This window comes from Grus americana, chromosome 3 (genome assembly GCF_028858705.1).
Source record: "Grus americana isolate bGruAme1 chromosome 3, bGruAme1.mat, whole genome shotgun sequence".
Taxonomy (NCBI): domain Eukaryota; kingdom Metazoa; phylum Chordata; class Aves; order Gruiformes; family Gruidae; genus Grus; species Grus americana.
In genome coordinates, this window is record NC_072854.1 from 108,859,662 (window position 1) to 108,875,148 (window position 15,487).

Here is a 15,487-nt window from a genome sequence, read left to right on the forward strand (position 1 = left end):
CCAGTATAAAACAGATATGCAAATGCAGTGATCTTAAGGCAAGAGAGGAAGAAACCTACGCAGTAATAAACAGAAAGGAAGAGTATGTCAAATGATTAAACCCCTGGATTAAAATGGCACAATGAGACAAGAGGTACTGAAGACTGAAATATCCTGGTAAGTGGAAGCATGCATTTACAGTTGAGGTAACGTAAGGAAAATGTCATAATATGCTAAATTTAAATCGTACCATAAATCAAGAAATATTGTATTAGCATATGATACAAATATTTGAATCGGTAAGATCTAAAAGCTGTAAATGTTTTCTACAGATGTCAAACAAATGCTGAATTTGTAGGTTCACCAGTCTTTTGTGATGTAAGCAGCACAGCTCCATCATACCTTTTTCTTATCTAAATTTTTGGTTTTCTTCATTTTTTTGTATTCTACTTAAGAGACTAAGTGAAAAATTATTTATATATTTTCTATAATGTGTTACTTTCTCATCAAGATTCTTGCACATTCATTAACCTTTGTGTCTCAGGATTGTCCACTGCAGAGATGACTGGAGAACAGGGTTGCAAATAGTAGAAAAAAACATGTCAATTTTTCATTCTATTCTAATTTCATTCTATTCTAATGTGTTCTTCTCAGGTATCTGAGACTGATTTTTTTTTTTTCCCCTTACAATTTGAAATAGCAACTCTCAGCAGCATGAATTTTGAAATCAGTATTAAAATAAGGAATACTCTTCTCTTTTTCCAACTACTGGCTCCGCTCCAGTTGGAAACTCTGACTGGCATTTCTCCTTTCATCTCCGCCAAATTTCCTCAACTCAGAGTCCATACAAGAAGGAATGGTTCTCCACCAAGATATTTTCCTATATTTTTAGTCCCACGCCTTCATCTACAATTCTAAAATAAACAGCTATATGTTCCAGATGACAATATACAATCTCCACTGATGACAATCCAGAAAGTCTCATGCTTACAACTCAGTCGCAACAGCTATCATTATCTATGCTAACGAAAACCAGCAAAAAAATAAATCTCACCACAATCAGTACTTGTACAAATTTAGAGGAATATCTCAAAAACTCAAAGGGGAAAATAAAAAATAACCATCATCCATACCGGGAAAGAGATTAATAGAAAACGGGTTGAGAAGGACACTCCCTTGTTAGATTGCAACTGGTTTGAATACAATCTTAAGAGTACAATTACAAAATCATTGTTTACAATTCCTCTGGTAATTCCATGCTGGAAAATCCTCCACAATCCCTGTACTTTCCCCACATGGGCTCAAGAATGTAACAAAAGGAATGCACAGTGAAAGTGTGGAGAATTCCTTTGGAAATTAGTATCATTCATGCTGTAATTTGTGCCACGGGACTCAAGTAAAGTTACATACCTTCACTAAAACAAGTAGGCAGGTAAAAGTGTAATGAAGAACACATCAAAAGTGAATGACCTTGAAGAAAAACTAAGAACTGGCAAGAGAAACCGAGTCTATGACAAGATGACTTTGCGCAAGGCTTCAGATATCAAATCAGGAAATGAAACTGGAAGTAGAATGACACAGGTTGATATTCAGTTGGTTCTGGCTATTTCAAGGATATAAGTCTGAGGTTAAATGATTAACAGTTGCTGAAATTAGAAGAGTGAAGGTGGGGGGGATAAGAGACAGAGGGCTTGAAAGATAAAATCTACACTGTGGAGAAGGTGAGAAGCCAGAAAGGGCAGACTTCAACAGAAGCACTGAAAACTGACCAAAGCCTTGTGCCAGCTGCTCTGTTTTAATTCACAATGTTAAGGGAAACATGGACTAAAAAAACTCGAAGAAAAGCAACAGAAACCGCATCAATGGGAGTTGGCAAGCATTGGTGTTGATTTTCCAGGGAAAACTGACAGTGGATCTCCTGAAACTAAAGAGTGTGTCAGGATACAAAAATGGGTAGAAGCAGAGAGACTGAAAAATGACGTAGAAAAAAGAACAAGTAGGATGTGTGCCTACATATGTGTGCGCATGTACAAATAAAGAATACACGCACATTATATACATGTATTGCATGTATGTGTTTATTACACAATGTACATATACTGTGTATGTGTGTGAAATGTATGTACGTATATGCAAATTTTTTATTTATAAACACACACAAACTCTCTCCCTCTCTCCACAATGAAGTGCTTTAATGACATACCAAAACAACCTCTAAACAATATACTGGAACAATACATCAATATGAGAAGTGATAAATAAGCCCAGTCAGAGTGCCGCACCCTTGCAGCATTACTGCTTCTAACAGTAGGTTGGATACAACTACACAGCACTGAAAAGAATAAAAACCAAACCCAACAAAACCCTAACCAACATGCCTGCAAATGAGGCAGGCAGACTAAAGGACCAGATTCTAAAAATCAGATTAAAATCATGCTTCCTAATTTGAAGTTCAGAACAAGTTTGTGGTTGTTTTTTCAGTACTGTTTCTTAGAGATCCTGGAGATCAGACAGGAAAAAGAAGTTCGGGGTGGTGTGTGTGAAGTCAAAATGTCTCCACCCCTTTTCCCCCACCCCTGTTTTTTTTGTACAAAGAGTTATTACCTGATAAATCCTGGGATTTTCCAGATACTCTGGCACGTTTAGCTCGGTGACCAAAGTTTTCAGTAGCTGAAGTGGAGGCACCCTTTAATGAAATGAATAAGAATTAGTTCAGCCATTAGGTAACTTAGGAAAAAGTACTAATTAGCTCCCTATTGTTGAAACAGCAAGATTTATTTTACAATTAACAACAAGCAAGTTACCTCCATACTGCTCTTTGTAGGGCAAGCTGTTCTTTTAGGTAGAAGAGTTTTTCTGCGAAGTTGGTATGGACTATTTTGTGCACCAGGACCTGATTCTTCTGCAACCATATCTGCAGGTACATCATCATCTGTCAACAAAAAATGAAATTTCTCATTAGAATTGTAGCTTTGTTTTATACCAGAAAAATGCTACAAAAATTTTCTGATAAATACATCCAGTCAGGAGGGTAGGGAGAAAGTGCTAGAGCACAGAGAACTTTTAGTAAATAAATCATAATATACACAGCACACATAAAATTACATGAGAAAGTACACATGAATTAACTTAGGTTCTCCATGTGTACAGAGCGGCTATATGAAAAGCTGCTTAAAGAAACCCTCAAAACCTATGCTTTTGGTTTCTCTGCAAGTATATAATTCGCTGTGCTAATTCCATCACCTGATTACCTCAAATTTTTCACCTAACACTATCAGCATAACAAGGAACACTGGAGTTTCAATTATTAACTAGATGTTATCAAGAAATCCTTTAGTAAACGTGGCATTTAGTACAAAACTCAAGGCAGAATTTTCCCCAAACATTTCAGGAATAGCCCAGGCCAGCATACAAATCCTTCTGTAAAATGGAGGTAGCTTTAAAAACATACAATCTGTTTGCCTAAATTATACTTAGTAGTGTAAGAGTATGTTCTCTCCCTGCTCTTAAAAAAAAAAAAAAAAAAAGGCAGAAAGTGTGATGAGTATAATTTTAAAAGTTTTTGATTCATTAGTTTCAATTTTCCATGTTCATATATTCATGGAACATACTCAAAACAAGCAAGGAATAATTACTTATCCCTGTATGCCCTACAACTAGCATCACAGTTACAATAATTTAAAGAAGATCAGAACAAAAACTGTCTAGAAAATAAAGCCCAGCTCCACTTAAGAGGTATACTTCCTACAGACACTTAAATGTGAGAAAAGAATTTCAGACTTCCTTTCTGTTTTAACTTTTTCATTTTTAAACTGCATAAAACATCATGTAAAAGTGATAGCCAGAAAAGCAATACTGTAGAGTAAGCAGTTTTCCTGAATATATTAGAGTGAAGACAGACTGATGTCAGAAAAAACACCAACCAACCAAACATAACCCCTCCATTCAAATATTAAACCAGTGTGTTTAGAACTTTTAAAATTGCTTTTCTTTGTGTTTTAAAGATTCCCTTACATTTCAAGATCTTAATCTCATGATTTTCCTGTGGGTTTTTTCTGGAGGGATTTTTAAAAAAAATTACAAAACACTGCATTTCTATAGTATTATGCATGCTATTATAGCCCAAACTGCTACATCAGTGACAGCTAACCAATAAAATTCTGAAGAAAAAGCTATTTCAGTGTCCTCCTGCTCTTTTCTGGTCCTAGTTTTTCCTCTACCTCAGCAGATATTTATAACTTGCAAACCTTGCCACGTATCATAAATGTATCACAACGCTGCCAGGACATCTAAATAGAGGACAGAAGCTGGTAAAAAGATGAAGTTAACTGGTGGCATGTGCACAACCTCACGCAGTCAGCTCAGAGCCAACTAGGAGAGTGTCATCAGCTCCTTAATCCACCTAAAAACGAATCCTGGAGGAAGTACCTCCATGATCAGCCTTCAGCCAGCACAGCCACAAGGAGGGGACAAGACCCCATGACTGCGAAGAACCACCACCCCCTTTGCAGCAGCAGCGTGGATTTTTAAGGACAGAAGCCAACTGTGAAACTCTTACTAAAAACCCGCCACTTTGTAAAACAACAGAGAAACCTCCATAACTTCAGCTAGAAGCTAGCTCACTCTCCCCATCTGCTACTTACATGACGTACCTCACTAGCATCTGAGCACTTCTCTCCCTATGAAGGATAAATATTTATACATTATGCAAAAAGCCTAAAGGACATTGATAGATGAACTGCAGTGCATTTTCCTGTGAAAGAGCATCTGGCCCAGCATTGGCATTGTGCACCTGTGGGAGGTTACTGACCCCACAGCAGACTCCTTACATACTCATGATTCAGTTGCCTAATTTTACCTGTTTCTTTTCATCTGACAGAAAACACCCTGCCAAGTTAACAAGATATCAGCAAGAAGGGGGGAGAAGCTGCTATGGGAGAGTTCCCAGCCTTCCCTCACACACCAGAGCAGGAGAGGAGCTGCGGGACCAAAGCGGGCCCTGCCAGGAGGGATTCAGGCAGCCACCGCCAGCAGCCAGGCGCTCTCACAGCAAATCACCCCAATGTACTCCAACACTGCAGCATCTATCTACTTTGCATCACTTCTGTTTAAGATTCGATACAGTAATCACGATTTCTGTTGCTAATATCCCCCAGAAGCATGCTATTCACGGATCATCTTAAGCCCATTCCCCTATTTTGCACTGAAAACACAAAATGACTGTCAGAACAGCGGGGGGGGTGTGTGTGTGTGTCTCCCCTGTTCTGGATGGTCGGTACAATCATTCAAAATTGCCACATAGAACAAAGCAAAAGCATGATAAGCAAAGAAAACGGGGGGGGGGGGGGGGGGGGGGGGGGGGGGGGGGGAGGGAAAAAAAAAATCAAAAGCATAGAATAGTAGTATTGTTAGTAGAATTGTCAGTAGGCAATGAGAAGGGCAGAGACAAACCCCAATTAAGTCCTCAGCTGTGGAGGCCACTAAGGACAAAATGTATTACTGCTAGAAAGAGACGGTAGAAACCTGTGGGGGAAAATGGAAGCGAAGGTCAGTTTGGCTGAAACACTGAAGGACTGGCTAAGCAGGAAAGAAATGTATTCATTTTCTTGCAGTGAATTTCGGAGGATGGCAGGAGTCCCGCTCGAAGATCACTTTTCTAGCACAGATGACATTACGGGATATGCATGCATTCAGTCAGATTCACAGCATGTATCAGAAGAATTAAAATCTTCCTTTTTTCCATCCGAGCAGCAAGGAAGATGAGAGAAGGGCACCAGGGGAAAGCAAAAGTCACACAGAGCGTGGGAAGCAGAAGGGTGCCCAGGGCACTGCCCAGCAATACCGGTGCCAGTCTGTGCAGTGGTGCACGTGGAACATATCATGACAGCAGCTCACCTATCGTGAGAGCAGCTCACAGGGAGGAGAGTGCTTCAGGCAACAAGAGCCTCTGGCCTGGCCCTGCCATGAACCTGCTAATTGTGTGCAATTGATTTGCTGGCTATAGAAGGATAGTCAGGCAAGTTAGATGACTTCTCACCAGCAGTTTTTGCGACGTGTCTGAGGGGCTAGCCAGCTTCTGCATGGATTTCTAACATTTCAGGAACGATAACAACTGATAATATTTTTCCAAATGCAGTCTGTCATTACTGTCAAGTGAAACACTATCAGGAAACCTGAAAGTCTGAAGTGATCTGTTACAGAAGTAGCCTCAGTGCTTGTTTTTTGTCTTCCAAATGCTCCACTGTAAGCTCTGAACAGATTAAACCAGCCACAGTGCTAGCTTTCAGGTAAGTCTTGAAGTATTATTTCCCAACAACTGCGCATTACCCTTCCCTGAGCAATCTGACACCACCTGTAATTCAGACTGGGAACTAAGACCTGTATTTTGAAAATCCTTCTCAAAAAAACCCCACCAAACAACAAAAAACCCCACCACACCCAAAAAAGCCCCCACACTCACATAATAAACATACATCTGCTTTAAAAGCAGAAAAAGAACCTCAGTGCCTTCAAAATATTTTGAATAACCCTATTTTAAAACAGTATCAGCTAACAACATAAAAACATAAAATCTAACAACATAAAAAAGGCATAATAATCACATTTGTTGATAGTAGGAGTATAAAAAGTCATTAAACAAATTCAAGGGAGTGTGTGTAATATTAATACCCTCATTCAAACACCTGCTGAAATGAGTGCCAGATGCTGTCAGAGTTTTAACCAAGTCAATATACTTACAGTTTTTAAGAGATTAAATTAAGCTGAGTCTGCTCTCAAACATTTATCTGAATATTTTACACCAGTTACATATTAAGACAAAGTAATTTCAAAACAAAGTAATGTTTATTGAAAATTAAAAACCTTAGTGACACTGACAGGTCAAAATCTAAATTTAAGTTAAAAAAAGCTTTTTATCCAGTATTTCAAAGTGGTTCATGACACCTGAACCGTAACACTACAAGCTTTAGCTATCACAAAAATCAAGACCACCAGTAAGCACAAATAATTCCAGGAGATGAAGAAAATAAAATTAATCTGCCACTCTGTCAACTGCTATAATCAAGATGATCTTGTATTTCCACAAATGCTATGGAAGCGTGTACTTTTAAGAATGTACATTAAAGAGTACAAAATTAACTATTTTTTGTTTCATACAGACATTGCAAGTTACAGAGAAGTGACAAAGGACTGTCAAAATAATTGAAAAAACCCACACAGATCACTTCTAGAAAAAGTTTATCATGTCTGCACCATCTTCTTTAGAAAAACATGTGCATGTGGTTTCACTTCTACCTTACATGTGTTCAGGTAATATTTCCAGAAGTTGTCTTACATATTAACAACAACTGTTGTGAAGACAGTAAGGCTTATAAAAGCCTTTTTTTTTAAAAAAAAAAAGTATTTAAAACCCCCGAAATACACTCTTATCAGAAAGAAAAAAAAGAGAGAGGGTTTCAAGGGAGTAAGCTCATACACTAATCTGTAATGTTTAATCACTTAGTTTTAATATTGCAATTTCACTTTTTTGTGCTGTTTTTCCATACTTTCCAAAAACAGGCAAGGGAGGGTCGACAGGGGACATGGAGACGGAATGTGCACGACAGGACACAAGACAAAAAGAAGATTTTTTTTTTTTTTTTTACTATTTTTGTAGTAAAGAGATGTAAAATGCTGGGGGTAGCAGGTATTCCCAAACAGAAACAGCATGGAAATGGTTCCTGCAGACTAGGGTAAGAAAATGGTGATAATCAACTACTTTCAAAAATAGAGAAATTCATGTCAAATTGGGAGTAGGACCTAGAGGAACACCTCTGAAAAATAAGGTTAAACCATACTGAAGCTATATTATCATAATATATATCATTATATATAAAAGTGATAATTCATCTTGCCTATCAGGCAAATTTCAACAGTACCAAGAGTTCATCATACAGTGTCTTAAGTAGAACTGGTGCAATTCCAGAATGAAATAATAAACTATTTAGACAAAGAAATCCCAACACTGTCCATCTTCACAATTAGAAGAAAATCTGAGAAATGCAACTAAAATGTGAACTGATACAGCTCAGTTGCTTTAGGTGAGCGAATCTTGCCATGTATTTGGCAAAACATGGATAAGGCGTACTGCCAACCTGCGAGATGACAGCTCCAACTACCTCTCTGGTGGATTAGTTTAAAGCCACAATGGAGAAGAAAAGACGACACAAGTTTAAAGGGAGTAGAAAGAGAAGGTGCAGACAAAGGAGATAGCAATCAAGGCAAAATAACTTCCAGAACAGAAATACAAGGCATATCATCTGTATTTGCAGATACAATAACTGCAAAAACATGAACATCTCGGTAACAAATTGTCAACCCAAAACCAAGAACACACCCACCCACCATTTTTCTTCAAGTAGCAAAATCTCTGGGAGCCAGTTCTTAAAAAAAAAAAAAAAAAAAAGTATCATTAGTGTGACTGACACTTGTCGGTGCAAACACTCCCAACAAGCGGCTGACACTGAAAAGCAGACACACTACCAAAACCTGAAAGATACTGAGTACAGAAATGGTACATTCTACTCCCTAATCTCAGAGCAGAAAGTTCTCACATCAGTAAAAGCTTTCCTGTTGATGCAGGGCAGCATTTAAGGGTTAGTTTAAATTATGGATGGCTGGTTGCTTTTGAAATGGAGACCATTTTCTTCTTAGATCTAACTGAATATCTCTCTGAAGAGAAAGTGTAGCTAGGAACACTGCCGCTACTACTACTACAAAAACTCCACAACCAAAAAACAACCAGCCCCACCAAAAAAACCCACAACCCACAACAACCACCCCACCAAAGCCAAACAACTCAAAACCTGAGAAAGGTTACATGCAAAGTTCACTGAGCCCAGATCCAACATGTCCTAAAGGCAGGAGCATTTTGGTGGTCTTTCACTGTCAAGTTCTACTTCTCCAAAGTGGACTTTAACAAAAAAAAACCCAAAACCAAACAAAAAACCCCCAAAGAAACAGGAGGCATGCATACAGCAACTCCATTTTACATTCAATGTAAAAAAAAATAAAATTGATATTAACATAAGAAGTAGCTGCAGACTCATCTACTACTAACACAGAGAGACTTTAATAAATACTGTAATATATTTTAAATATCATTATGGAAAGAAACCCTGCCGTATTTTCCAAGCAATACCCAAAGCAGCTTGACTCAAAGATAAAATCTAAGAAGGTGTATTTTTGTAAGGCTCTGATGGCACAGGTCAACAAGAAGGATTAATTGCTGACAGGAGTCAAGGCTGTTTGGAACTGGAAGAGACCCGAAAAAAAAAAAAATATTCAGAGACAGACTCTCCACTGAGAGCAGCAGGCTTTCAGTTTGGAAAGGGGACAGACCTAACATTAAAAACGTACACTTTTTCAAAGACTACAGAAATATCAGACTTACTGAACACCATATGGAATAAAGAGATTCTGCCTTCTGGGAAGCAACAACTAGACACAATAACCATTACTGACTGCTAGAATATTTTAAATATACATACCATTTCTTACTGATAATAAACTAAAGATATATAACAATATGCAAGCTTATGGCAATTTGTAATGGTTTATTTGATAAACAAGAAGTATGTGGATTACTTAGAATTTTTCCTGTAAGGAAATTATTTCTTAAGAGAGGAAAAAAAAATTTATTTTTTAAGCTAAAAGTCTCAGTACTTGTATAGAGCAAAATAAAACCACATACCACACCACCCCAAGAATCAAACAGCACCCTTTTGGAATTTACATTTTAAGCTTTTAAACTTCAATACTCAAATGAGACAGCTTATTACTCTTTGGAAACAGGTCATGCAGCCAGGATGGCCTAAAAAGAGTAAGAATAGATCAGATGCTCAACTCTATCCGTATTTGCTCAAAAGCTCATGTTAGTTTTACAATGCAGCTGAATGTATTTTCTACAAGGAGAAAATTAACTACTACTACAACTATCTACTTAGAGAGTTTCTTAAGGCTCAGATTATTTTTCTGTGCTATTCTTAGGATCTAATGGAAATTAGCTTTTATCTAAGAATCTGATCTTTCCTCCTCCTCAGCTCATTGTGAAGCCTACTACAAAAATCCTTCTTACACAGGTCACTCAAATCAGACAGGAGAAAAAAAAAAACCAAAAAACATTCCCTCAGAGGTCTGTTAGGTCAACTAGCACTCTCAAAATGCTGCATACTAAAATACAGCTTATATACATGAGGCAAAAACTTAAGTTCTTAGAGCTGGCACAAAGCAGACAGAAAGTGAAAGGAGGCAACTGGGAAAGATAAACTGGCTGCAAGCCCAAAACTTGTCCCCAACTATACTTCTGTAAAAATTACCCACCGTCACAAACAGCTACTCACATCTCTGAACCTCGTTCACTAGGGAGATCACAGTCTAAAACTATCTAGCACAAAAACCATGTGCTAACACTAGTTAAACCCCCCTCCTTCCAAGTACTGTGAAGGATGTTTTCCTTTTCAGAAGCCAGGAGCAGAAAGTGATAACTAGGATTTGATGAAAAAAAAAAAAAAAAAAAAATATCGAGCTTCTTTCCAGAACTACCCCCCCAAAAAAGATATTTAACACCAGGTTAAAGACTGAACTTCTAAAATAAAAAAACCACCAACCCATTAACATGCACATTTTTATTAGACACACAGGGTAACTGTGCAAGTACCTACATACCTGAGCTACTTGTTAAATAACTCAGAATGTGAAGGAAAACTCTTTTTCTTAGAGCAAGCAGCTCTAATAATCAGCACTAGCAGGTTTCAAACAATGGAGATGACAAACTAGAATAAGGAGATAGTATAATTTAAAAAAAATACCAAAGGAAAAAAAATGTTTTCCCAAACTGATAACTATATTACAGTGTCATCTATAACATTTAGCAAACTAATAAACAAATCATCAGGTGGCTGCTTTGCAAGTATTTTACTAAGAGAATTTCCCTTCCTGCTTAATAGGCAGCTTTACTTTGCTCTGACAAGCTTTCATTGAGAAGGCACAAGGATCCCTTTTTGGGTGCATTCCTCATTAATAAAGCAATACTTTCAAAGCTGTGGCCTTGCTGCATGGTTCCTTGATGCTACAGCGAAAAAGCTGACCAAGTAGATTTTAAAGGTTCAAGAATATACAGTGTTTAAGGGCCTTTCCTATGTAGTGCTTAAGAGCCTTTCCTGATTACATTTCTGAGAGATACTAAAGAAAATAGACTTGATTACTACAAGCTGGTGGTGGTTTTTTTTTTTTTTTTCTATTTTGACTACTGACTCAAGTTTCCAACTCAGACCATTTAATTAAAATTTCTACCTGGTCATATTGTTTCATTTGTTGTAGCAGTCAAGTTACCAGCCTCGAAGGTCATCCCCCTCTTTGGCTGAAATACAGCAACTTCCATCTCATTAGAAAAGCATAGCTGGTGACAACAATAAAAACACACTGAAAGACATTCAAGTATTCCCATTTTATTTGGTCTGATCAACCACCATACTTTAATTTCAGGCAGTACTTCAAGGTGCCTGAATGCAGGAGAGAATGCAACCTTGTGACCACAGCCTTGGAGCTACTGTGATAGAAAAAAAAAACCCAACACACCAAGCAAAAAAACCAAACACAAACCCCTTCTTCCTCCCTACAAAAATCCCACCTTACCAGGAGCTGGTCTGTCAGATGGGAAGAAATGATAGATTCTCCAATAGCAACACCAAAGCAATCAGAACACATGCACTTTGGTGGCACAGAGGAATTGCTGAACCAAGCAGTCGACAGCACTTAAAAAAACCAAACCCAAAACCAAACACAAAACTCCCATCCCTGAATTATACTAAACTGTTAGTAAAACAGATGGACATTGATAGGATGAAAACCAGCCTCCAAAATTTTTGTATTGGGAAGAGGGCAGACTTTGGCTGGGGTCAGCAGGGACAATTAAGTAAATCAGTTTTATGGAACGGCCATTAAGGCAAACCAGTATTCCCACCTTGTCTGACAGCCTGGCTCAAGCTAGGTAACATTTTCCTGAGAAAAATGTGATAGCTAGCATATGTAAAATAAATTTGAGATATTTGTGAAGATAGATTATTTCTAATAAGCAGAGGGTAGCTGAGCTATGAAGCAGAAAGCTTACATTCTTTAGTTAAGACTAAGTCTGAATATTCTTGACACCCATAAACTCCAAAAAGAATGAATTAGAAGTTTGTAAATTCCTGGTTTTGTTAACTTCCAGTGGCAATTATTTCCAGCCTAATCTCATCCGGCATGAATAACTGCTGGAACCAAAGAATGAGCATGACATTACTAATTTTTTCTCTGTTTGAGTTTCTTGTACCTTTTTTTTAAAAAAAAAAAAAAAAAGAGGGGGAAACCCACAGTATAGCAGTGAGTAAATTCAATGAGAATGCAGAGATTCAACTTGATGCATCTTCATCTTACACTTCAAATTTTCTATGGCCCATAACTGATCCACTTGCAGAGATTTTCTGTGATGCATGGGAAGCTAAAAGAAACCTTGCTCAGAGAAACATGGCTCCCCTTGAAAGGACAGGAAAGTTTATGTGTAATAAAACAATCCACATAGCTAGAAGTCTCATTATGACTAAACACTATTGCAACTATTCAAGCATAACTCCTGTAAAACATAATCTCAGGGCGCAATCATTTCACCAAATTTTCAGGAAATGAAAGCCTCCCACAGATTCCTCTGCCATAAGCCACATCTGCAGAGTACTGTTGTAACACAGGCGGAAAAAAATTATCTATCTCCTGCCACTAAGAGTAGTAGCAGATTTGGAGATACTTGCCATGCATAGCCATCTGCCTTATAAGGACTCTACATCAGAAGTGACTGGCATCTATCAATACATTGGCCCAGCTGGAACCTAGTTATGTCAAGGAGCAGTTTTGATATACTAAACTAGGAATTTCCTAAGGTTCTTCAGAATTAAAAGAGAGTTTCCAAAATGCCTGTCATGACAAAAAGTCAGTCACAGATCTGTCTTGCAGTAGCAAAAAACCTAAAGAAAAAAGGCAACCAAGGTGAAAGGCCAAACAGTTCTTTCTGTGGGCTGGGGGTCTAGGAGGGTGCAGTCAGTTATTTCCTCCTAAGCAAGAGGAGGAAAAAGTACATTAATAGTACTTTAAAGATTACTGGGTTTGGCTGTCATTCTTCCCTCTCTGTATCCTACTATTATGTTACATCAGAAGAGGGGAATAAAATTAAGAACCAGGAACCATCAACTTAAGCATTTTATATGATTTAATATAACTATAGGAAAATAGAGAGTCACCAAGAAAACCTCAGTTTGATTCTTGACTTTTTATAAAATCCCAGATAACACTCTGGCAAAGCCTTCAGAAACAATACAAGAAACCTCTACTGGTATAGATGGGCAAATACATACTGTACCAAGCGAAGTTTCCAAGTCTTGTTCGGCTGCAGTGGCAATTCACATCAACCATTTAGTCCAGGAGGAAGCAGAGGGACACCAAACGGTCCAGAGGCAAAGAGCTAGACCTTGTAACTTTGACCGATAGCTGGGAGGAAGACACACCTTGAGCTAATATTACTCACGATTTTGGATATCCAAGAGCATGTCACTAGAAAAAGATAACTGTATGAACTGCAAAAGGTAAAATACGAATTCCACTATCTCTTTTGGGTATTTCCCCTAACTTACTATTAGAGTGATATTAAACATGCATCCTACTTCCCTCTCCTGACCAAGTATGACAATCAACACTTAAACAAGTATTTCAAATGCTACAACTGAAATGAAACAAACACCCCCCCCACCCCCTCCCAAAACCCCCATGAAATGCCACCATATATATTTTTCATATACAGTCATGTTGTTCATATATTGTCAGTATACTGAAAACCTAAATACACTACAGACTGAGGAAGGAAAAAATTAAAATACCACCTCCAAATTATTGTTCTTTTATTCACTAAAAATACAGACTCTCTACTACAGTATATAATTATTTTTAACCTGACTTTCAGCAAGGCTATTCAATTATAGTTATGCCAGAAACATGCACCTACAACAAAAAGCAAGCACTTATTATCCTTGGATCAGTCAAAAGTATGTTGTATCTAATGTACTTCGTAATAAGGCTGAATTTTACAAGACTAACTGTGGCAAGGTTTGCATGTACCGAGTCAGACTTATCTGATCATTATTTTCTCTGAAAACTCTTCAGAATGATTGTCCCTATTATTCTATTATTGAATTAAACACTGCAAAGTGCCTGACAAGAGCAGGATAGCATGGCTCTGTTTAGCTTCAGGGAAATGACTGTGAGAAAACAGCGCGTACAACTATAGTAAAACCAAACATTGTCAGGGCGCGGGAAGAAAATGCTTTGTTACTCATTGCTTATTTGCCAGCATATATGTTATTAAGATGGGTTAAGAAAACTGTCATCGAACTATAAGACACCAGTGTAGTAGACAGCTTCCAATTCAAATCTAAATTTAAGAGCTACAGTAAAAATAAATAAAAAAACCCAAACCTATCAACACTGAATACTGTAGTTAGTACTAAGGGCCAACAGCCTACCTAAACCCAAGCTGCTTTGAGAAAGGAAAGTAAACCATACACAGAGAACTACCCATATTCAAACCTTCTACTCTAAGAGATAAGGCTAAAAATGTTTTCTACCAAGTTTTACAATATTAATGCATTATATAAATATAAATTGGAAGAATGTTACTGTCTGTTTTCCATCACCAACATGTGTTACAAAACAAACGTTAGGAAACCTGGAAACAAGGTTTTGTATTATATGTTCAAGGAAATTGCAGCACAGGCAGGACACACTGTTCTTTCTTGCCCTGTAGAGTAAGGATCTCCTAAGCACCCCAGCCCAGCACTTATTGCTCTTGGACCTCTGGAGGGGGAAAAAAAATTACATGCTGATTTTATTGGAAAACCAAATGGCACAGTTTTCATATATCAATCCAAGTTTCTACCTATGTTGCTTGTTTTGTCTCCTTCCAACTAGAAGGTTTTTAAAGCATGTCCATCCTTAAAGACATATACTTTTTTTTTTAAACCTAAACATACTGTGTAAATTCCGTACACATTAGTTACCCAGCCCATTCCTCAGCACTTCATAACCAACCACCCTACAATGCTCACCTAATTTTAGCTTTCCCATTTTCAACTGCAATGGAAACATGCAGTCAGATGCAGACTGATCATGTATTTTTATCATTAAAAGCAGTATCATGCATGAAATGCCACATCAATGAACTTTAAAAGCTTTTTCTAAATAGTTGTAAAATTTCCATTAGTATTTTCTATTAACACTGTCTTCTTACATTATGAATAGCTCTTAGAGGTCTTTTCCAACCTTAAGATTCTATGATTCTACCCATGGGTTTATATAGCTATTGAAGTGTATTCGAACTTGAGAAAAAACCTACATTGTTAACACATAATACAACCGATTTTGACACAGGAACTCGGTTTTCAGTAAAACT

General features: G+C 37.6%; 1 protein-coding gene across 2 annotated transcripts in view; it reads right to left on the reverse strand.

Moving 5' to 3' along the window:
• Positions 1 to 15,487, reverse strand: part of FBXO11 (F-box protein 11) — a 78,422-nt gene that overhangs the window by 36,109 nt on the left and 26,826 nt on the right. For both annotated transcript variants that reach the window (XM_054822251.1, XM_054822250.1), the window contains exons 2-3: positions 2,784 to 2,911; positions 2,584 to 2,665 (exon numbers count right to left, since the gene is read on the reverse strand). In XM_054822251.1, the coding sequence (XP_054678226.1) occupies positions 2,584 to 2,665; positions 2,784 to 2,911 (210 nt within the window). The remainder of the gene's footprint in view (positions 1 to 2,583; positions 2,666 to 2,783; positions 2,912 to 15,487) is intronic.